This window comes from Anas platyrhynchos, chromosome 8 (assembly GCF_047663525.1).
Source record: "Anas platyrhynchos isolate ZD024472 breed Pekin duck chromosome 8, IASCAAS_PekinDuck_T2T, whole genome shotgun sequence".
Taxonomy (NCBI): Eukaryota; Metazoa; Chordata; class Aves; order Anseriformes; family Anatidae; genus Anas; species Anas platyrhynchos.
This window is the reverse complement of record NC_092594.1, coordinates 33578819-33602385: the sequence shown is the minus strand read 5'-3', so window position 1 is coordinate 33602385 and position 23567 is coordinate 33578819. Positions and strand designations below refer to the sequence as shown.

General features: G+C 38.4%; 1 protein-coding gene across 2 annotated transcripts; it reads right to left on the bottom strand.

The window, feature by feature from the left end:
• Positions 1-403: 403 nt before the first annotated feature.
• On the bottom strand, positions 404-23567 carry LOC101803722 (protein zyg-11 homolog B). 2 transcript variants are annotated; one of them, XM_038182870.2, is made up of 14 exons: positions 23229-23567; positions 15915-16080; positions 13145-13899; positions 10773-10913; positions 9304-9480; positions 7721-7785; positions 6918-7017; positions 6779-6829; positions 6028-6189; positions 5875-5922; positions 5066-5263; positions 4924-4976; positions 4200-4297; positions 404-2093 (listed from the first exon to the last, which is right to left on the bottom strand). In XM_038182870.2, the coding sequence occupies exons 1-14, from the start codon at positions 23307-23309 to the stop codon at positions 1903-1905; spliced, it is 2286 nt and encodes a 761-aa protein (XP_038038798.1). In that variant the 5' UTR covers positions 23310-23567; the 3' UTR covers positions 404-1902. The 2 variants fall into 2 exon arrangements, with proteins under 2 accessions (XP_038038798.1, XP_027318722.1); XM_027462921.3 differs by lacking the exon at positions 23229-23567 and adding an exon at positions 21495-21631.

Genomic DNA, 23567 nt, shown 5'->3' with positions numbered 1-23567 from the left:
ATGTTGGGAAGAAGAGCTGTCATGTTCATTTTAAATTCTTGTGGTACCAACTGATTTATACGCATTCCATTAACACCAGCGCTGACAGGCTGCCTGGGCCATTTCATACAATGGAATTGTCATGGCAGAAGCCCCATAGCAGAGACCTCAGAAGGGTGGTGGATAAAAGCTTGCAGGCCATTTTTTTCCATGTTTTAAACCACCTTCACGATTCAAAGCTACAATCAATTTCATTTCTTTCTTAATTAAGAAAACACTAACATAACCAGGTACACACAGGAAAATTATGCTAGCCAAATCATACCTTCACACAAACAGCAGTTACACAACATGATACTGGTAAAGTTACTGGATCAGTCCATTTTGCAATTGCTGAAAAACACAATAACTAGATTACTGAAGATTAGGGGTGATATTTTTATTTGCAGAATGAGAATTGGGGAGGGAGAGGAAGGGAAGGAGTTAAAAATAGTAAAATATGGTCATCCTGAAGAAGCCATCCCTCCTAGTAAGCTACCAAACATAAGTTTTCTCTTTAAACTGAATCACCAATATATTTACAGCAGAGTCTAAGAATGTCAGTCAGTTCTCATGGAAATGTGGACTGTAACCAGATAAATAGAAACAGTGCTTGAAATAAAAGTGAATTTGAACCAACATGCAGTTTGCTTCCATCACTTGTATTTTATCAGGCATCCATATGCTGTGCAATACGTTTCATTCAACATATCATTTGAAACCCACAGGTAACCAAGAAAGAAGTAAGTTGTTACAATTAGCATCTTTATGTAAAATTTCACACTTCACAGAACAATGCAATTGACACAGGGTTTACATAGAACATTAGGCAATATTTTGCACTGTGATGACTTGGAAATATTATTCACTGCACAATACTGACAGAATATTTACAGAAAACAATAGAGCAATCATTAGTCTCTTATAAATAAGGTGACCAAATATCCTGGGCCTCCTATTTCAACACGCAATTCCCCTCGTGATGAGGGCAGACCAGTACTTTACTCTTACAAGCCTTCTCTCTCCCTACCAGTCTTCCAAAAAGAAAAGAAAGATCCCACACACAACCAAAAGTAGTCAAACAACAGCAAAATCCCCTTCATGTTATCAAGTTTAAAATCTCAAGCTTAGCTCATTCTTTTAGAATTGTGGTTCCTATCAAACTTGTTTCTATTGCTTTATTTTAGTGAATTTCCACTTTCCCTGATGCAGTTCTGATCTCAGCCTTACTGAGATCACAAAGGACTCAGGAGAGCTCAACTGCAAAAAAGGCATTGTTCTAGCAGCAAGGAAAACAAAAGAACACAGCTTGCAGGCAAAAGGAAAAGGAAGCTGAAGTCCCCACTTGTGTTTAGAAGGATTATGAGACAGTGGACATTTTGGTCGCCTTAATTACAAGTCTCATTTGTAACTTGCATGCAGGTACTTTTGTAATCTGTAAAAGTGTTGAATATCACAACCACACACAGCTCTATTCAAACACCGAACTGGTAACCAGTTTTATAAACAGCAATCATAGGGATGAAGTAGCTTTCTGTCCCAGAAGTCGCAATACAAGATATTCCTATAAGTCCTTTTTTTTTTTATTATTTTTATTCCTCCAGATGTGTACATTGATCTATTGATCTGTTTGAGTCCCATCTCTTTGTAGCCAGCAGTAATCCTACAGGTATGACCAGCTCAAGCAGTGACCCTTTACAAGTTGCATATGCGGTTGCCATTAAAGTTGACATTCACCAAAGGTTACCATACATGGTTCTGGGTACCACAATTATCGGCAAATCACTTTAATGGTGACCACTATATTACAAGTTACTCCAACTACACACACATCAGAAAGGATTATTACAGAGACAATACTTTACACTCTTATACCTGCAGCTTTCAGTTGGGTTTATTTTGTTGCTGTTTTCTACATGGAGGTGGTCTCCCGTGACGCATAATGTGCTTTTCCAAACTATCTAGGATGGCAACAGCAATCCTCTGGACATGTGGATCAGTCTGGACGTTTTCCTTGATGTTGTATAAGTGCTGTAAGCCACCTTCTTCAATTAACATGCTGCAGTACCTGGTAGCTGTAATAAGATAAAAAAAGGTAATCCAAAAAAATTTATCTAGGGTAGAAGTAGCAGATATTGTAAACACTGATTCAAATCCACTTTCATCTCCTATGAGGCAGGCAGCATTTCAGACACTTCCTGAAGTCTTGTAGAGTGAGTAAGAAACAGGCCCTTTGAAAACATTTTGCCAAATGCTACTTACATTGACTAGTATAGAAAATAGTTTAACTAGGATAAGTTGCTATGAAAGCCTTTTCAAGATAAAATTACACTTTTATTTCCTTTTTTGTTACTGCTTTTAAAAAGTCTACATCAATTGCAGTGTTATCACATGCAGAGATCAGCTATAAAAAGAGCCACAGCTGTAACGTAACACACAAGCTTCAGAAGCTGTCACAAAAAGGTCACAGTGACTGTAATGCAGTCCACAGGGCATGAGAGCAGATGTGCTTACCTTCACTGTTCATCTAAGTGACGCAACACCTGACCTGTTTAAATGCTGATACTAAACTTTTCACTGGCAATCACATTTGCTGCAGCGCTACTAATATTTTATATAAGTTAGCTCATTGAGGTGTGAAACAGCGAAAGGAGAAAAAAAATTAATGCCATTAATTCCAGACTATTTTTCATTCCCACATAAAAGAGGAGAGCAAAATAAAATGCATCTCCATTCCAGGACAAAACGTCATCATGGTGCCAAGCTTAAGAATTTTCCTAATATAAGTCTTCATATTTCAGAATGAAAAAAAATTTCCCTCAGTTTAGATTATTACATTTGTTAACAAGCATTTGGTTTCTCTGCAACTTTCTCCAGAATCTTCTGGCACCAATTGCCATCAGAAACTTCAGGATATACATATATGAATATATCAGGGCTATACTTTTTTGATCTCAAATCAGGCATATGTCATCCAGTTATTCACAGCCTTTGCATTCTACAGTGCAGTTACTCACTGTCAGTACAGACCTCTGTGGCATGTTGAAAGCTCAGAGGTTAGGGCAGCACAAAATAAACACTAAAAATAAATAGAACAAATAAGACTGTACCAAGCTAACAGAGCTGAGGCACATAGGGGGGAAGAAAGCTTGCTTTAATTTCATTAAAACAGGATTAAGGTGTCATAATGAAAAATTGTTATTCAAAGTCTGATGACTAAAACAGCTTTGTCAGAACAGTCCTACTTCAACATAGGAAAAGTCCTTATGGGCCTCAGGACAGAATATCCTAAGAACAATGTCTCATTACAGTTCTGAGCTCTATGAAGAGCAGAAAAAAAAACATATTTTATGTGCAGTTATATATCATGCCATGTTATTATTGCTTGGTCCTGAATAGATGCATTTTCACTGCAGAAACAGTGATTTATGGGACAGGGATAAACAAGCATAGAGATACTGCTGTCAGGAAGATTAAAACACTGGCACAGAAAATATTTTTAATACTTCAGAGGAAAGCTGCTTTATACATGGTAAAAGTTAATGAAAATATACATACTCGTGTAATCTACATTTATATATTTTTTAAAGTCATTAAAAAGTCAGGAAGGTTTGTCCAGCTTTACCCTTTAGGTATGCTCAGGGGACTTATTTCCTTCCCCAGTGCTTGTGCATTTCATTATGTACTACTACCAAAGCATTTTAAAAAGAAGATGCTGGTGTTCTCATTTTGCAGATGGGAAAAGCAGATTAAGAAATAGTCCTTCATGTAACAGCAAGTTATTGGAAAAAAGCGATTAGGGACTAGGATTACCTAAAACTTCTGTTCTCATGGTAAGAGATAGCTACCTGCTGTAATCCTTGTTCTCGTTTAATTTTTAAGTAGTTTGTTGCCCATTACTAATAATGACATTTCTGAATAAAAATACCTGTGCAAGCTGCAAATTTAGTTTATCTTAACATGTCTACATTCTGGAATTAATACTGTGCATTTAACAGTAAAATTCTGTTAAATATAATTGATTTATAGAGCTTTTATAATTTTATTTTCCTGCCCCATTTAGTAAAAGCCTCAGTGTAGTTTCTCCAAAGTATCAGGAATTCCTATTATTTCCACTTCATGCTAGCGATTAATATACTAGGAAATAACAATTTTAAGGGTAATTTTATCTTAATACGTACGATTTTTGCTGCAGACGTGCTGCATGGCCCACACTGCCCATAACTGGACACCAGGTGTCATGAAACAGCCAAGTAATGGAAAAAATGGATTAAAAGACCTATTAAAAAAAAAAAGAGAAAGAGAAAGAGATTGCAGCATCTCAATCAACATCTCACTTTGCTACCAGATATTACTTCTTCATAGTTCTCATGTTGTCTACTCATTCATTGACAAATATAACTGGGAAAGACATTTGATAAACTGGAGTTTTAGACGCAAAAGGTGACTACCTTTTGATGTTTAACACAATAACCAGCAAAAATATAGATAGCAGAAATGATGATTAAACAGTGGAAATAATGGTTAAATGGACAGTAATTATCTAATTGCAACTTTTGGCCTCAAGTCCCTTTATCTAGGGCAGACAGTGCTAACCCAGTGCATGCCAATACAACCTTACCAGTTAATCTTTGTGTTTAAGTCTTTTAGACATGGATGCAAACATCTTTAATAGAAATTCAGACAGAACAATATTACGTTTATCTTTCACAGGAGTCCCTATCCTTCTTTGGTCACAAAGGGAAAACCAGCATGCTGTGTAATGTTTGCATGTTTGAGCTGATAGGCGTTTTTCTGCTGGACAAAACCACATCTGGCTAGCAGCTCACTCTGCTTCAGGAACAAGTTTTAAATTTAGTTCAGTTCTACTGTATTTACCAAAATCTAAATCAAGACAATTGTTACCTGTAAGCCACCATCTCACACTCTGGGGTCGGCCAGTTCAAAATGGCAGAATGCTGCACAGTACAGAACAAAGAACTGTCAATATTAAATACAAACATACAAAAATAGAAGAGCATGATAAACTGCATTGTGATTTTAGTACCAGTTGTTCAAGGAGAGAGGTCCTCTGGCTGCGACTTAATGTCCAGGCTTGCTCTCCTCGAGATATTAAATGAGCAATAATCCCTGCTGCAAAATAGCTGACTTCCACCTCCACGCTGTGCAATAATTTACTGATGTGGTCTATAAAGTCCTTCCACATTAATTCAGAATGGAGTTCTTTAACTTCTGCTATATTGTTCTGGAGGGGAGGGAAACAGAGAGGGAAAGGAAAAAAAAAAAAAAGAAAGTATTATCAGGGAGATGAACATATGAATTTGAACTACATAGTGTAAGTAAACACATAAACACCAGGATGATATCTTCATATGTTCAGGTGACAGTCAGATACCAAGATGCTACTTCTGTTTTTAAAACTTTTCCAGTTTAATGCACAAATTTGCCGTAAAATACAGAAGTTTTCTCATAAGTAATTTTGGGCTAATAACATTCAGATTACACTAATTTAAAAGCTATTTTTAACATTTCTCAAACACAGTCAATTTCAGTAAACTTCACCAGGTGCACAATGCTGAATTCCATTCATTTTCAATTAATTTTTGCATTTAGACATATCTGAAGCCTTGCTCACTGCCCTTGCATAAAAGATTTTTTGATTACTGTAACCATCAATTTCAATACAATCAGTGTTTTTGGAGAACTGACAGAAGTCTGAAACAACGTCAATTGTGAGTAATGAACACTATCAAGATTAAATGAATGTAAAAACATTAGGCAAATTTTCAGATTAACATGGGGGAAAAAAAGATCAAATTTTAACAATACAGATTTCAGACTTTTTGTTTATCTTACCAGAAGTCCAAGAACTTTCTGTTGAATGGATGATTCTGATGGAAAAGACTGTGGAAAAAAGAAAGAAACTATATGTAACTGTTTATGCTTATTACTGAAACAATTTTAATTATAAACCTTGGCTGAGAATCCACAGGGAACTGTACTACTCACCTCTAAGACTCTCATGAATAGTTCTAGTCCTTGATTTTCAATGAAGTGCCGACACGTTGTTGGAGATTCATCAGTGAGGTTCCAAAGTGCACTCAGTGTGAACTTGAGGGTAGTATCTACAAGATTCTGATTTGTTTTCTGCTTAACTATTTGTAAAAGTTGCTGGAAAAACAAACAAAAGGAAATCCTAGTTATGACTGTATATCAAAAAACATATTGGCTCCTCTGCTTGTTTCTGTGCAGACTTGGGTAATGCAAACTGCATTTATAAGCAGAAAAAAGACCCAAACTATAGAAAATAGAATTGCTATTAAACCTTTTTTCCCCCTTTTGAATATGATTGCCTGGTTGAGTAATTCCTGTTTTCACCATAATTGCATGTGTAGTACGATTACTGATGGACATTGACAGCACTAACAATTTACTTCAAATATTCTTTTCAAGGATCTTTAGGCTTATAAAATTAATTTGAAACCAAGAATTTATTGCTATCTTACTTCATATTAACTGTATCAAGTTTTCCCAGTTTGGCTTTTCATCTATGCTATTATGTCTCATAACCATTGCGCATGATACTATCTCCAGCAAATTCTCTAGCCTTTTCTGTTCCAAAGAACTTGCAGATGAATACAGGTTAATGTGTTCTTAGAATTCTATCTACTTATTTTTGATTTATATCTTTAGGAATACTGTCAGCATGCATAGCTCAAGAGGATGGTATTTTTGACTGTCAAGGAAGTATTTGACTTACCCTAACAATGAAGAGCTCTGCACCAAGTTGGGCTGTTTGCTCTGTTGAAAGCTATAAATGAATAAAACCATCATCAACACTTTTTTAAAAATATACTTTAGAAATACTATCTGATCATTTCAAAGTTTAAATTTTGTACCTTTGCAGCAAGAATGGAAATTATGGCTACAGCCATCCTTTGCATGTTTTGATCTTCATGATTACACAGCCACTGCATAACAAGTTTGGCAGCTTCAAATCTGAAAGTTAAACATAAGTTTTGTTTTCCCAAGTCTTGTAAGCCTTACCAAAAGAAAGATGTACACAGAAGACACTTCAGATATAAATGCATGCAAGACCAAAGAAACCAGAAGTGTGCCTTGTATCAAAAAGGTTGAAATACATCAGGAAATTACATGTATTGCATGAACCTCGGTCAGCTTCAAGCTGTTTGCTTAGGATATCTTACTTCTAATTATACATCAAAGTGCACAGGAATTGCTTCCAAAGAAGGAAGAAAAATTTGACACAATATTCTGAAACAGCAGACCAACATACTTCAAAAGCTTTTAGCAAAGCATCCAAGTAGAAAAGTCTCTGCAAAAAGCAATTCCATAGTCCCCCAGAGAAATTCTGACTTCTCTTACATGATTAGTGGTAGACCTATCCAGGTGAACCAAAAAATACCTGCATACCAGAGCTTTTTATTACTGACCTACAATCAAAACTATTATGGATTACTAGCCCAAAATACCACAGGCCACATGAATTAACATGTTAGAAAGATTTAAACTGAGCAAACCGAGACCAGAAACAAACCCTGTGATCATCAAGCCTCTAGAGCAGCCATAGTTTTCCAAAGACCAAAAAATCATAAACATATCTTAGTATTAAAAAAAAAAAAAAAAAGAAAGAAAAATATTCTGCAATGCTACAGCTCATTTTAACTGACATAAAACTTGCCTGTTAAATGGAACATCCTGAAGTATTCTGTCACTGCACAGTGAAAGAAGGCAATTCTTTTGCAGCTATAAGAAATGAAAAAGAATGATTTCAGAGAGACACGTTTCAGAATACCTTCTTGCTATGAATCATTAAACATATTTCCATAAGCAAAATGAGTCAGTTTGAGAAAGGAAAAAAGGAACTTTAGGGTAAAATTATTCCTTCACGATGGGGTAAACACCCTCCTCACTGAGAAGATACCAAAGAACTCTGTTTGGGCTTTGATTCTAATCTTTAACCAAATAATAAGGAAGAAGTTTGATTTAAAGCTTTACAGGCATCTTCTTACTGTTGATTAATATCTCATGTACAGGCTTGCTAAAGATGTCTCCTTCAAGTTAGGTCAATAACAAATCAAAAGGCAGGCAAATACACCAACACAGACAGCAGACTGACAACTTTGCACCTAAATAAATCTCTTTCCTCTTAAATATAAGTTTATGCACAAGCAAAATGAATTAAGCAGTTCTGAAAACGCTACATTTTTCTTCAAACCTATATCTCAAATAGAGAAGAAGGAAGGCCAGCTGAATATTTAAATCCCATTAAAGTTGAATGTGAAAGTAGGAAAAAATAAATAAATAAAACAAAACAACAACAAAAAAAAAACCAACAAACAAACAACAACAAAAAAAAAAAAAACACGATACTTTTAGACACTGACCAGAACATTTGGTAGGACATATATATAACTGTAGCTATATAGGGAAACCTTATGCAAGATACCAAATGAAGGCTCATTTACCTCCTATTATTTAACCTTAAAATTTGACGTTTTCAATACTTTGTTTTTGGGCAAGCGTCACTATGTCATTCACCACTGCCCAAATAGATGAGCCTTTTCCTAAAGCTAGCAATATAGCATGCTATGTTATTGTTAACAGTAGCTTGATCAACGATAAAACTCTCAGACAACTCCAGCCACACTGCAGATCACTCAGAACCTTGCTTATTAACTAGAGACAAAGGATTCCATGTTGATTCTTTGAAGGAAGTGTGATCCTTCAACACATCAGCCATTTTTTATCAAACAAAAACCTTTAAATAATTGTAAGGAAATAATTAGTATCCACATGCCCAAAGAGATGTTTGTTTTAAGATAGGACAATATAATCACTGTGCATTTCTGCTTAATCTTGCCTGATAATGGTTTCATTAGGGTAAGAATCGTAGTTTTGTCAGATACCCAACACCACCTCTTGGTTTCCACTTTGCCACATGCACTGAAAAATTCACTCTTCTCAGAAAGATCACCTCTAACGGCAACCAACTCACCCAACAGTATTTTCTACTTCATTTACAAGTTTAATTTCATTAAAGTCTTTTTAAGAAGCCACATTATGGTAACATTGATTCTGCTAACTACAGTCCCATAGGGCAGGAAGCACAAAAGGAAATAATATTTACTTAAATCCTGCACAAATGTAGCTGTATAAGTACTTGCTTACAGCTGCTCTTGAGGTCATGAGATGTGGAGAAATCTCTCTTAAGATACACAACACAGAGAAAGCTACAGAAAATAAGGAGAATTCATCTTTTACCTGTTGATGATTTGGGAAATGTTCCATGGCCTTCAGGAGCAAGTGAGTGACATCAGCCAGAAGTCGCACAGGCATGCCTGCTGCTAAGTCTTGCTTGGTTAGGTTAAAGACACACGCACTTGCTGCTAACTGCACAGGCAAATTCAGGGGGTGATTTCTCATTCCAATAACCACAAGCTGAAATGCAAGAGTTTTACTCACATTACCTACATACACGTTTGTGCACATACCTCAAGAGCAATCCACTGTTGCTTCAGGCCACGACAATGACTAACTTCTGCCTCCTCTTAACTTAAGTCAAAAACCTCATCTGGTATGATTTTAATTTTCAGAAAGAACATTTCCTTCTGCTCAGTGACTGAAAGCTGACAACTTCTATTTCTCCAAGTCCTTTTGCACTGTCTGCAGCAGCCCCTCAGAGGAGATCATAGAGTTGCAGAATCATCTAAGTTGGAAAAGACCTTCAAGATCACCAAGTCCAACCATCAATCTGACCTACCACGTCCAATCACCAACCCACGTCCCCTAGTGCCACATCTACATGTCTCTTAAATACATCCAGGGATGGGGGTATTACCACCACTTCCCTTGGCAGCCCATCCCAATGTTTAACCACCCTCTCTGTGAAGAAAGTCTTCCTCATGCCCAGCCTAAACCTCCCCTGATGCAACTTGAGAGCATTTCCTCATGCCCTATCACTTGTCACCCAAAAAAAAAGGGACTGACACCCTCCTCACCGCATCCTCTCTTCAGGTAATTGTAGAAAATGATGAAGTCTCCCCTCAGCCTCATCTTCTCCAGACAATCCCAATTCCCTCAGCTACTTCTTGTAAGTCGTTGTTTTCTAGTCCATTCGCAAGCTTTGTTGCTCTTTTCTGTATACACTCAAGCAACCCAACATCCTTCTTGCAGTGAGGGGCCCAAAACTTAACACAATATTCAAGGTTATTCTAGCAACATAAAGCCAAGTCCTAGAACGGGTTTCTAAGGAAGTTTCAGGAATTGCCACTAGTTAGAGCCCAACGTATGACTAACAATTATTTGTTCATTTGCTACCAAACTAGCAGATGACAGTGGAGAGAAATATCCTTTCCCTATTATTGTTCTTTTGTAAGTATCAGCAGAAGGCACTGCTGTACATGGGGAAGAAGACCAGACAAACCTTTGATTTGACCCAAGATAACTATGTTCTAAAGACTTAATTCAGCACCTAAAGAAAACTTCAAATCATTCAAAACTACATGAAAAAAACAATTTAGATGCTAATAGATTTAGACACTAAATTAGCGCAGATCAATTTTAGATAACATAAAATGCTACTAGGGCATCTTCTCCATCATTAAAATTTTAGCCTTAAAAATCACAATGAAAGTGTAAAACAAATTTTTAACAAGGTTTTGGGAATGGCCTCCTTACAATCAGTTTAAGGAAGGATGCAACACCTTCTCATCAAGACTACATTATTTTACCTTTAAAATTTCAGGCTTTGTTTTTTCCATCACATGTGTCAAGCTGAATAAATGAAAGAGTGCTTCTCTCACAAAGAAGGCCCGTTCACTGTAACGCTTCAATGCTTCAGAAATCTGAGTCTCATTTGCTTCTCCTGACACCTATGAACAGAGGAATAATCTTTAGTTCAAGATACCATCATTTACTTTAAGAACTTTGTTCACAAAATTGCAAAGCCGCAGTTTCAAAAGTGCTGATATTTCAGCCAAAGCCTTCAGTAAGCAAATGATTACATTATCTGCCCAAATTAACTCAGAACTACGTGATCTTCAAACATTCTTTGTAAAGAATCCCCTTTATAAGACAGAATTAGGTTTCAGACACCATTATAAGCACATCCATATAAAACCACTAAGTAAAAGTTGCACTTTGTGACTAACAAAAATTGCTTATGAAACAGCAAATGCCTAAAAGCAGTATATGAAACTGAGTGCTTTGTCAAATACATTGACAAATATATTCTGGCTGATATTTTTTGCTCAGGGTTCTAGCTCTGCCAATTAATATTTCCACTTATTGTCTACACCAGGATTCCTATAAGATAGATCTGTAGCAATACCTTTCCAGCACTGTATTAAAGAACTAACTCATATGCACTGCAAAAGAAAACATTCTTATAAAGTTTTAACATGGATTTAAAGTCTGCTAACACTAAACTAATTTATGTTATAATAGTGCATTAGAAGCTGCTGACTGTTGACTAATACAAGCTGAAGTTTAGAATACTAAATCAGCAACTAGCTGCAAATTTTTCTACCTCCCAACCTACTGCATCTTCCATTTTACTGTATTCAACCTACTTTGTATCTGCATGTTGTGTAACTAACTGTAGGCTTGTTCCTCAGTCCTACTACTTTTAGAATCACTGCTGCAAACACTGTTTTATGGTTTTCATTCTTGGGAAAGCACACAGAACTTGTTCTACCTAATTTGTCACGTATGGGAAAGCAAACGTTCACAGATAAAAGTGTCACTTTTCATGCATCTTGTATCATATGGAACCAAATTTTTCATAACTTGCTAGACCAGGAAGATATTACAGCCTTGAGAGAAGTGATACCATCTCGGACTTTGGTTTATGCTCCCTACCAACTAGAGCAGGGCAGTCATGTTTACTGACACGTTCTGCAGCCAGTTATACACTGCATGAAGAATTCCACTCAGCTTCATGGTTTCAACTACAACGTCTGTCTAGTGTTTAATCTTTCAAGAACTTTCTGTAACTAAATGTTATAGGACTGCTGTAAAGATAACAATATTTTACTTTGACTGACTCCGCAAGGGCCATGTCCTGATTATTCTTTAGTAGTATCAAGACTAGACAGCTGAATAGTTCTGTACAGTCACTAATGAATTCCAGGTCACAAAGTGAAAAAAGAAGAAAAAGACTGTACCTTTTCATAGCACAGTCACCTGAAGCATGCATTCTATATAGTTAATGCCTATTTCTAAGGATTATATTGAACTATTTACTACCAAATGTGAGGTTTCATTTCCTGATGCCATACACTGATCATGTTGGAACTTGCTTTCTCCAACAAATCTTTCAACATTCATACATGCTGCTGTCAGCTGTGACAACCAGGTACTCAGGAGAAGTGACCATTAACAACTGTCAAAAGCTCCAAGTAAAAATTATCATTAAAAAATTGTCATTGCTGTATTATTTCATTTGCATATGACAAGGGCATTCTATTTTGTTTTAATCAAATTACAAAAATCAACTTGCATAGGAGACATATGGCCACATTATGCAAACTCTTCCTCATTCCCTCTGCAGTTTCCTTTCACGACCTTCAAAAGACCTCTAAAGACCTTCAAAAGACCTTTCAAGGTAGGCAGAAATACTGTAATCAGGAAATAGAAGAGGTGATGGAACACAACAGCAGCTCAGTTATTAAGTTTTATTGTATCTGCTGTGTTAATCATGAACTGCTCAAAGTTTATGCAAATTGTAACTCTCCCTCTTATATATTGCTGCCTTATACTAGACACTGGGCTGGAAACACGAGAACATTATTTCAGTAAATGACTTCAGACTAGACCTAGTTCAGCTCTTAGATCTGGTAGTTTAAATCATGACTTGACGCTCACCAAAACAGCACAGAAAATAGATGCCTTTTTTTTTTTTCCTCAATAGATTATTTAAATCTAGCAGTTTCTGTTCCAGAATTAAGTAGGAATTTGACATGAAGTCACTAATTACAATTCATGGTTAAAATACTGCCTTACAGCCTCCTTCTGAAACACCTACATATATTTATTACAAATGATTAGGTCTATTTTCCCTGAACACTCTCATTTTTCAGCAAAATTAATTCTCCCACTTAACCTTTAGATTTCCTTCTCCTGTTAGGAATTCTGAGTAGCCGGCATCAGTAGCTAGCAGTCCTACAAACTGCATTGTTGGCCGTTGCTGGATAAATGCTTCTACTGCCTTATCTGTAACATGCTTCCTTCCAGAAATGTCCAGAGACACGAGGTTAGGCAAGATATCTTTCTGTTCCAGTAAGCGAAGTGCTATGTCTGATGTGAATTGTTTGTCATCTGAAATATCAAGGTGATTCAGATATTTTAGTTCTCTTATAACATCCAGAATCTGCGTTGTGGTCATTTTCAAGCATTTCAGGTGGTGCATGGTCAAAGATTTCAGTCGATCTTTGCAGGTGAGGAGTGCTGTTATGTCAGTAACAGAGGTGTTGGATATATCCAGACTTTCTAACCTAGGGAGTGATGCAACATCTGCCAAGTCCTCATTGTAGAACAGAACATTGGTAATACTTAATGCACGAAGCCCAGACAGCTGACTGAAGCACCTCTCGTATGGGTCTTCCAAAGAAAGAGTTAGTGAGTTCAGCACAAGGCATTGAAGATTTTGTTGGATCCATTTATTGCTGCCAAGTCCGCTTATAATGTCCGTGATTGTTATGTCTGCGTTTACCCCAGTAGCATCAAGTTCTACTAGCTTGTGATGGCAGAACGCTTTCCGGAAAGCCACAGCAGAGATTTTGGCTTTGCGTATACAAGCTCGTTTCAAACGCATCTGGTTGCCTCGGAAGATGCCCACAGTTCCATCATTCAGAAGCCCTGTTGGAAAACAGCATTAGTGTTTGCTTCTAGTGTTGTACACCACTATTAAGAACTCAAAGGGAAACAAATAAGAAGTGTTAACAGAGATTAATTGCAAAATAGGATATATCTCGGATCATTATGCTGCTGATCTTTTTTTTTTTTTGAGCTTCCATTTCATGATTATACTTTTGGATAATCTCAGGTTAAAGAATAGGACAGCTAAATTCAGATGTACTGACGGTCAGAAGACAGAACATTAAAAATAAAATAAACTTGAAAACATTCAGGCTACAACTTCCATTTTGCTGGATTTTCTCACTGTAACTGATTAGAAACGTGCTAAAAACTAAATTTCAAATTTTTCTGAAGTTTTTCTTCCCTGGTCACAGTTCTGTTAACCTCAACATAGTGCCAGCAATTAATGATCCACTTCCATCTTGCTTTAACTCAATTGAATACTGTAGCATTAGACTGAATTCATAAGTAGGATCAATACACTATACTAAGCTAATTAAGTTATTTTATGTCCTTCATGAAGAAGGTAGGAGTGTTGCTCAGAAACAAGCTATATGTGAGAAAGAAACCTAGAAAGTGTTTCAAAGAGGAGAAACAGGAGGACAAGAGTAGGAAGGAGAGAAAGACAGCAATAAAAAAAGGAAATACAATAGCCTTGTTTGAGATAATCATCTTCTGCTCTGTAGCAAGATGACTGCGTAAGTAGTCTTTTCCTGCTGCATACTGACAAAACACTGACTGAAAAATTTAGTTCCATGCACAGGATTATCTGAAATACATCCAAAACACCAAAATATCTTATTTGTGTCTCACCAACAGAGTGACTACTAATTTATAAAAAGCCCTATGAGAAGGGTATGGGTACACAAGCATACACACAGAAGAATTAGGAAGTACACGTCCTTCTAATTTTGCTCCAGAGAGTTAAAAATGCCAATGTCCCTGGCTTGCATCTTCAAGCACAATGAAGATAGTAAAGAAATTGAAAACACAATATATTTGAATAAAAGCATCACTGCCACTGCAGTTTGTCTAGATTTAAGTCAGGAGCTAGTAATTGTCTCTGTGATGAAGTTAAATTAATATTAAGATTTGCAGACCAGGTAGCATGCATCTTTTGCAAAGAAAGCAAACATATAATATGAGACAATTTGTACTCAGGAAAAAAATAATGTGCAATAAATAAATATAATTCGGTTCAAGTATAACTAAATTACTTAGTAATTTTTGCTAATCTTTTCAATTAAGGATCGAGTCAGGATCTCCTGCTGACCTACCTTTACCACACCCCATTTATTATTATTTAGGACAGTCTCTTCTGCTACACATAGCTGGCAACAACTGGAGAAAACTACAACACTAGTATCTGCACAAAGGCAGCCAGCCATATCTGCACCTACAGAAGAGGGCTCTTGGTGTGCTTAAAGCAATTTTTCCAGTGTCACGTCTCATCTCTAAAGTCTGCAGAAATGGGTCTCCTGCCTCTTCTCTAGGGTATTCTATACGTTCACTGTCTTCATGCCAAGAAGCTTTTATTAACAGCTTTTATTGCTTAACATTTTCCTTTGTCGTGTTTAAAAGCAAGCAAACAAGATGGCAGGTCTCTCTTCAAAAGCATGACAGAATATACTAGGCCTGTACTAACACATAAGAACACCACAAAGTGCTTTTCATACCTTCTTACGCTAGTCCTGAAACTGACTGCCTTTTAGCAAATAATTCCACTGCAACAAAAGTGCTAAAAGTATCTGTTCAACAATGTTAACTTAAAAGAACATTCAATTAAAATCATAAATACAAGACAAAGGACTTTTGATTCAGAACCGTCTATACGGCTATGCAACATCCAGCTGAACCTGTGGCAAAACCAAAATACCAGAAGTTCTCTATTCAGAGATTAAGAAACACATTTTAAATAGTTCCAACATCAGACTCTACTAGAAAACACACCCTAGCTGCAGTGCCATGTTCCAGTAAAACATTTTCCACCAATGACCCACAAATAATTGTTTTACCATGAAATGCCATCGTCTGCAGCAATCGATCAGCCACTTCTTGAGGAAACATTCCTGGCTCCTGCAGGCACAGCGTTCCATCTTGCCTTTCTGTACAGAACTTCTCTAGGTTGGCAGTAAGGAAATTCAAACAGATGTCAAGCAAAGAGTAGGGAGAAGCTTCCTCCTGTCGTATGCAAAACACAATGAAACAAAGGCGATTTAGTCAAATCATTCTTGCTGTCTATGTCTCCACCGTTCCTCTACAACGTTATTTTTAGGCAAATCATTATTTTTTGTTAGTCTGACTCACATTTGAACGGGCAAATATTATACACGAGATGTTCCCCTTGGAGCCACAGCAAACTCGTGAGTTGGGTCACACAATAACAGGCTTACCAAACTGGGGGAGAGCCTCCTCCCACGGTCGCCCTGAGAGCGACAGCCAGTGTACTTAATCCCTGCTTGTGTTCACAGGGCAATAAAAGTATTTTCCCAATTTCTGATGACAGAATTTGAATTTCTGACATTTGCTGGTAATTAATCGATCAAGACAGACTGAAAGAACTACTGCTTTAATCAAATGTTACTTCTTGATATAATTGCTTTTAATCTTCCATTTGAATCTACCCACCTCAGAAGTCTACCACATCATTACATTAGAAATGTAGATAAATCTCATGCATGGTTAGGAGCAATTTCTGATACTGAAAAGTGCAGCTAAAGCTTCGAATCAAAAAAAAAAAAGAGAACTCAAAAAGATCCAAATTTTGTACTGCAATGAAGTAACAATTATTGCGGTATTCTTTCTGATAAAAGATAGCATAAAAAGGGGGAAAATGGTAAGGACCTAGAAATTACCTATAGAGAACATTGGGTACAATGGGGACAAGGCAGAATATAAACTTCACGTTTTCTTTCAGAGATAGATTGCATATTGACATATGGAAATCTCAACTTTTTTTGTTGTTATTGGTTGGTTTTGGTTGTTTTTTATTGTTATTTATTCAGCGCCTAATAATAGCTTACTGTTTTCAGTCTCCCAGATTAATCAACATAAAGAATGACTCGCAGCCTTGTGAATCATCCACAGCGCTACACAAAAGAAGGCTGAGTGACTGGTACATACTCCCCCGGATAATTTTGAAAATAACAGCATCAACTCTTGCCACATCTCATCTGTAGGAAGAATTGTAGCTTGCCTTTTATACTGAAAGTTCTGGATAATTTCACCTTTCTTTGCTAGTTCATTTAACTTCTCTTCTGTTGCTTCATTTGCCTAATATTCTCATAGCAAAAATAGAGGAATAGATAAAAAGGTTATGTAGAAGAAATATAAAGAAAATGACAGAAATGCATCTTCTAAAATAAGGTGCACCTATTTAGGGTGCAGATGGAATGGAGCTTATCTTTAATGAATCATGAACTGCCAACAGAGAGAAACTGCAGTTTAATAGCTCCTGAAGACTTAAGTGCAGGTTTGGGAACTAAAAACTCCAAATTATTCAAATACAAGCTCTTGCTGCAGCTTTTGACATGCAACTTCCACCCCTTTGACTTGATTTCACTAAGTGCTTAACTTCTGCTCAACTTGATTATTGAATATTATTATTGAAGAAACAGGAGTTATTTTGTGATGTGACTCGCTCTCATTACCAGAAAACAGCAATTTTGGCTGCCTCATTACCAGAAAACAGCAATTTTGGCTGCCTCCCACCACAAACTGATATGAAGAGGAGGGACAGAATTTGGAGTTGTTAACATCTTTTGTTTCTTTACAATGTGCAATAATGCCTGAAATGCTTCTAGAGAGGAAAAAAAATGGTTATTTTAAAATAATACATTTTTTAAAGGAATAGAGAAAATATTTTTTCTAAGCTGAAATTACTACACATGGCCAGAACTTATAAGACAGCTGCTGATTCAAACAAAAAATCAGAATCCTTATTCAAAAGCAAATGAAAATTATTCTCACTTAAGCAAAGACAGCCTCGTCTCTCATTAGCTCTTATGCTTCTAATTTGATGCTTAAACATGACAAAAAACAGAATACAGGCTCTGTTCTTTCCTTCTGGCACTGTTGCATAATTTCTGCCAGAAAAGCTAAAACACTTCCATATATCAGTGAGCAAACTCTGATGAGAATTTTTAGCCATGCAGATAGGCTGCTAGCATATGACTCAGAAAGCTATTTTTTCAGCCTGTACCTCTAGCTAGCCAATCTAACCTGGAGATATTGTTTATTTTATTTTATTTTATTGTAATAAAATAATCACTGTAAAAGTCCATGAAGGACTTCCCTCTAGCTATAAAGGGCCAAAATCCAAAAGCAGGGATCAGTCACACTTGGAACAGCAGAGCACCACTTCTATCAACCTCCCGCCAGCCGCAGGAGATGTTTATAACACTTCTTCAACTTGTTGCACAAAGACTGACCAAACACATCTAGCAAAGGCTCCAGAGGTAACCTGGACAGTCAGGGGAAACATTTTTACCTACATCTAATTAAGTCCCTTGACATGCACCATAAAAGTGATTTCCTAGGCTGTCTGCTACTGAACTAGAATAGCTTGAATGCAACCTGCAAACCTTCCCATGAGCAAGTGGCACTCTTTTTTTTAACTTCTTACTTTGAGAGAATATTGCCCAGTTAAAGAGCTCATAATAAAAGCCTGCAGTTGTATTTGAACACCTACAGGGGTAGGATTTCAGTGTTTCCATTCTTTAGTTATGCTTTTGAATGTCAGCTTGAAAACAAACCTGGCAGTTGTTTTTCAGTTCATTTCACTTTCTGGTTATTTCAATTTCAAATACTTCAGTTGAATGCTGTAAATGTGTGTCAACCACAGCTCAGGATTGCTGTACTTGGTAAAGATCATTCAGAACCATTTCAGTAGAACTTCTACTATGTAGATTTGACGTTTTCGTGGCCATCTTCACCATCTGATGTTCCCATTTACATAACGGTTTCTCTCATTCCATCAAACTACTTCAGTGACCAGACAAGTCTCCAAAAGACAGGATGATGTGTTACATGACACAAGGCTGGGTGCCTTCATTCCTTTTATTAATATATGTTTTAGCTAATGTGACACATCTAAAGTCAACTAGCTTATGGAATAGTATCTGTAATGGAATAATTTGGGATGAGATTTTTAATGCTCATTTCTTTATAATTTCTTTTAAAATCCAAAAAAAAAAAGTTAACTTTGTAAGTGCTTAATCAAACCAAGGCAAACAACCAAACAAACAAAGAGGTGAGGGAAGGAGAGTAAAGCACATGGCCATTGGCATCTAGCAGTAATCCAATACACTAGCAGACTGAAATGCAATCCCACCCTTAATATGGCATTACCTAGTTCAGCTTATAGTGTACATCACTAATGCAGTAGGAAAGGTTCTCACAAATAACACAGTCCTCCATATTTTCTTTTAAAAACTCATTGTGTTGACACTAACTATTGCCAGACTATATCTACCTCTGTATTTCAAGATGTAGTTAAGAAAGAAAAGAAGACCTTAAAGGGACATATTAAAGTACCTAGGATAAATTAGAGAATCTTAAGCCTAACTTTATGCCTAGATTAGTTAACTGAGTGTGAGTATCCAAACAAAATCCTGTTCCTTCAGAAGAGCATCGCCATGCAATCACCTGCTTATACAAAGATAACAAAAAAGAGACAGATTTAACTGATGTTTCCCATCAGTAATTGCAATCTAACTTTGCAGGAAAACTAAATCCCACTGCTGTGTGGGCCTTTTTCACTATAGGCATTGTGATGATCCTACCAACTCCAGCCTGAAAGATCCAGTTCTTTCTAGCTTTGTGTCTCAGTCATTAAAAATCAAATCTTCTCCCCAGCCCCCCAGGTAGCTTTTGATCAGTTTTCCCTCAATAAACCCATATAAAGCCTTGGAAGACAGACAACAATTTCAGCTCCAGGAGAACTATTTCTAAGTCTCCAATTTTTGCACCCAATTACTGACTCAGTATGACAAGCCTCAAGTGCAAGAGGTCACTGTATGCTCTGCCAGGCCCATCTGCTTTTCTTCCCTGAAAGCTCAAGGAAGGAGCTGGGCATACAGGATAAGGGACTTTTCAAATAGCAGCAATTACTTCTCTCAAGATGTTAGCAGGACAATAAATGGTAGCAGAGCCTTAGTTTTTAGCCCTAAAGATTTACTTTCTTAAAAGGAACATGCTTAAAACGACCAAGAAATACTAGCAGCTCAATAGCATTCCTCAGAACTCTCCTGAGCACTAATAAGGGCAGTGAAAAATAAACAGATGGTTCAGTGATTTATGCTTCGAAAAATGCTCTAGGATTATCCTACTTAAATTAACAGAATGAAACAAAATTAGGCAATTTATTAGCCAGACTCACCGAGTGATTATGCACAAAACTCAAATTTATTATTTTCATTAATTACTCTGGCACAAGTGGGATCATACCGATTAAAGTTGCTAGCGATACAAAGTTGGCCGAGGCCACAAGGCATCTAAAATTAAATAGTGCCACATTAAAGCTACATAACAAGACCATGTACTCGAAAACTAACATAAAGAACTTCCGATATGAGTTCATCAATTAGAAATGACTGGAGAGAACCTGAAGGGTTCGCTTAACCGCAAGGAAACCCGAGGCAGCCAAAGAAGGTATCAGGAGAAGCATCAAGCGAAAATACGGAACTGCTATGCCATTTTCAAGGCACTAGCAGATCTCGTGGGGCTATTTATGTTAAGAGGTATCTACACCACCTCAGTTTGAACCTAACAGCTACCAGAATATGCTGGCGGGGAAAAAAGCATGTTGGGAGGAGGAGGCAAAACCTGCTTATTAGCCTCGCAGATCAAAAGGTGCGAGAAGATATATAGCTGCCTGTGAGTGTGGCATGGGAAGGAACAAAGGTATGCAGGTGATGCACAATGCCGGCACGACGACAGAGGTGTGTGGAGTCGCCATGAATCAGAGTTTTGCCACAGGTTTAAACGTGGGCACCCAGCTCCCAAAGAACGAGGCTTGCAGTCCTCTGACCGCAACAACAGGCACAGGGGGTGCCTACTTTTAAAATACAGATCAAAAGCTTGCTTAGGGGGTTAAGTTAGGCTTTTACTAACTAGTCTATTAGAGCAGACAGCCCAGGAGGTGCCCGGTGGTGGCTCAGAAGCAAATATGCACACTCATCTCCCGAGCAGGGAGCAGCACCACGCACGGCCTGTCTGTAACACAGGGGCTGCCTTCTCCCTCAGCCAGCTGCAGCAGAGCCAGACCGGGCCGGGCCGAGCCGAGCCAAGCCGGGCCGGGCCGAGCCGTGCCCGACCCCTGGAGCCGGCCGCGGGTCCCCCTGTCACGGCCGCTGCCGGCGGCGCCCCTCAGCGGCGGGGCGGGACGGGGGCTGCAGCCGCTCGCGCCCGGGGCCTCGCGCCCGCTCCGGCCAACGGCCGCAGCCGCCTGAGGGACCGGGCGGCCATCCCGGCCCCTCGCCGGCCATCCCGGTACCTCAGCGCCCCGCCGCCGGCAGCCAGCACCCCGGGGCAGCCCGCCTGCCCCGCAGAGAGACGGCGGCCCCGCTGCCCTCCCCTCAGCGCCCCTCACTCACCATCGCGGCGCTGGGTGCCGGAGGCGAGCGCCCAGCCAGCCGGGTCCCGCAGCTTGCGGCTGCCTTTTTTTTTTTTTTTTTTCTTCCCTTTCCACCCCCCTCCCGGTGCTTGCTCCCCCCCCCCGACCTGGAAGTGAATGCAGCTCCGGGCCCGCCTCCCTTAAAGCAGCCGCGGCGGGCAGAGGACACCCAGCCCGGCTCTGCGAACGGCAGGGCCAGCGGCCGGGGCTGCTACTCGCCAAAAAGCGCTGGCCCGGCCTGCCTGACCCTCCCCTGGGCTCGTTTTGGGAGGACAAAGCAAGGCTGGAGCTCAGCCTCAGCTCACAGAATCCCAGAATTTCTAGGTTGGAAGAGACCTCAAGATCATCGAGTCCAACCTCTGACCTCCATGCTTTTGCACAGAGATCAGCCTCTTGCAATTAAATGTTTCCTGCCCTAAATCGTGTCTTTGGATACTATGACTGAGCTGCTCCAGCACAAAAGGGTTTGCTTCCTGCTTCGGGGTTGGAGAGGAGCTTTGCTATCAGCTTTTATACAAAATAATTTCGGCTTTCAGATACAGTAACGGCGATGAAGGGCTCTTTCCCAACAAACTACTGTATTTACACTCAGTGAACACAGTTATTTTTTGTTTCAGAATAGACAGTGATACAATTGCTCTGTCCAGTTAAAATGAAATTACAAAGAGTTTACTGTTAATTCTTTTAAGGAATTACTGATTTTTAGTACATCAGTTTTGTATGCAAACCAGAAAAACAACTCACACATCAACATTAAGGAGAAATTACTAAAATAATTTACATTTGCCATTAAAAAATGACAAAATATTTTGCAAACATCAAGCAATTTTACCCGCTAAAGGACTACGCAGCAAAGATCAGTTACGGGCACAATTCTTTAGACTGGGATTTTGACAAATTCAAAGACAGACAAAAAAAGACAAAAAAAGACAAAAATTTTTGTCTTTTGAAAGACAAAATCCCAGCGAGACCAGAGTCTTCAGGGATTTAAACCAGTTGAACTCAAGAGTTTCTACTGAGCCTGTGCAAAATGAATTTTTTCAAAGCCTGATTTTCAGAGAAAGCAGCTAATCTTCCAAGAGCATCTCCAGAACATAAGAGGACCTAACAGGTAGCAGTCAGCATGGACTAAAAATGTGTATTTTCTCACTTGCATTCTCAGAGATGCGTCAATGCTTTTGCTTGATGCACTTTGGAGACGAGATTTAAGCTTCGTGTGGACCATATGTAATAACCCCAATGCAAACACTGAAAAGCCTGACAAGTTTTAAGGAAATACTACAGCAATAATGTGAATAGAAGTTACAAGGGGAATTTTGACAGCACGCCCAGCAGGTGGTGCCAGCAGTCCGACCCACAATGGTTCCAGCAATTAGCTCTAGCAGTTAATAGACAATCTGGTTTCCTCACATGGGAGACTATACACAAGATTTAACTGAGTTTTATTTATCCTAAAAGCTTGACAAGCCTGCGTGATGCTACCAAAATCATTTGGGACAAAGCAACTGTTCTTTGAGAATGATTTTAACTAAGCAACTTGTCATATAATTTCTAATGTGCTGCTACACTCTCGGAAGATTGTTTGTGCTGGAAACCGCTGGAATTGGATACTGTGCCGTATTTCGTATAAGTACCCTAATATCACACTGTCTAGCACTGTAAATTCATCCATAGCTAGAGAACTAGGTCATGTCATGTGTCGTTACCTGCTTACCAGTCTTAGTGCCTTCAATAACCCCGGCACTTGCTGCTCACACATACTGGGATGCAGGATTCCCATCTCTTCAGAAGGCATCCGCAAGGTCAGTTTTTGTACCACAAAAAGGAACAGTTGCTGGTAAAGCAGCAACACTTCTGCCCTAAAACTGAGTTGAAAAATTATTCAGCCGTAAATCCAAGACCAAAACATGCAAGCAGCAAGTTATGGAGTTGGTAGTAAAGCCCTGGCTCCTTGGCTGTGCCGTGTATTAATGCACACACGAATATCTCCAGTTACAGATGTGATGACTGTGGGTAAAACCTCAGCAATACGTATCCTAATGGCCCAAACCTT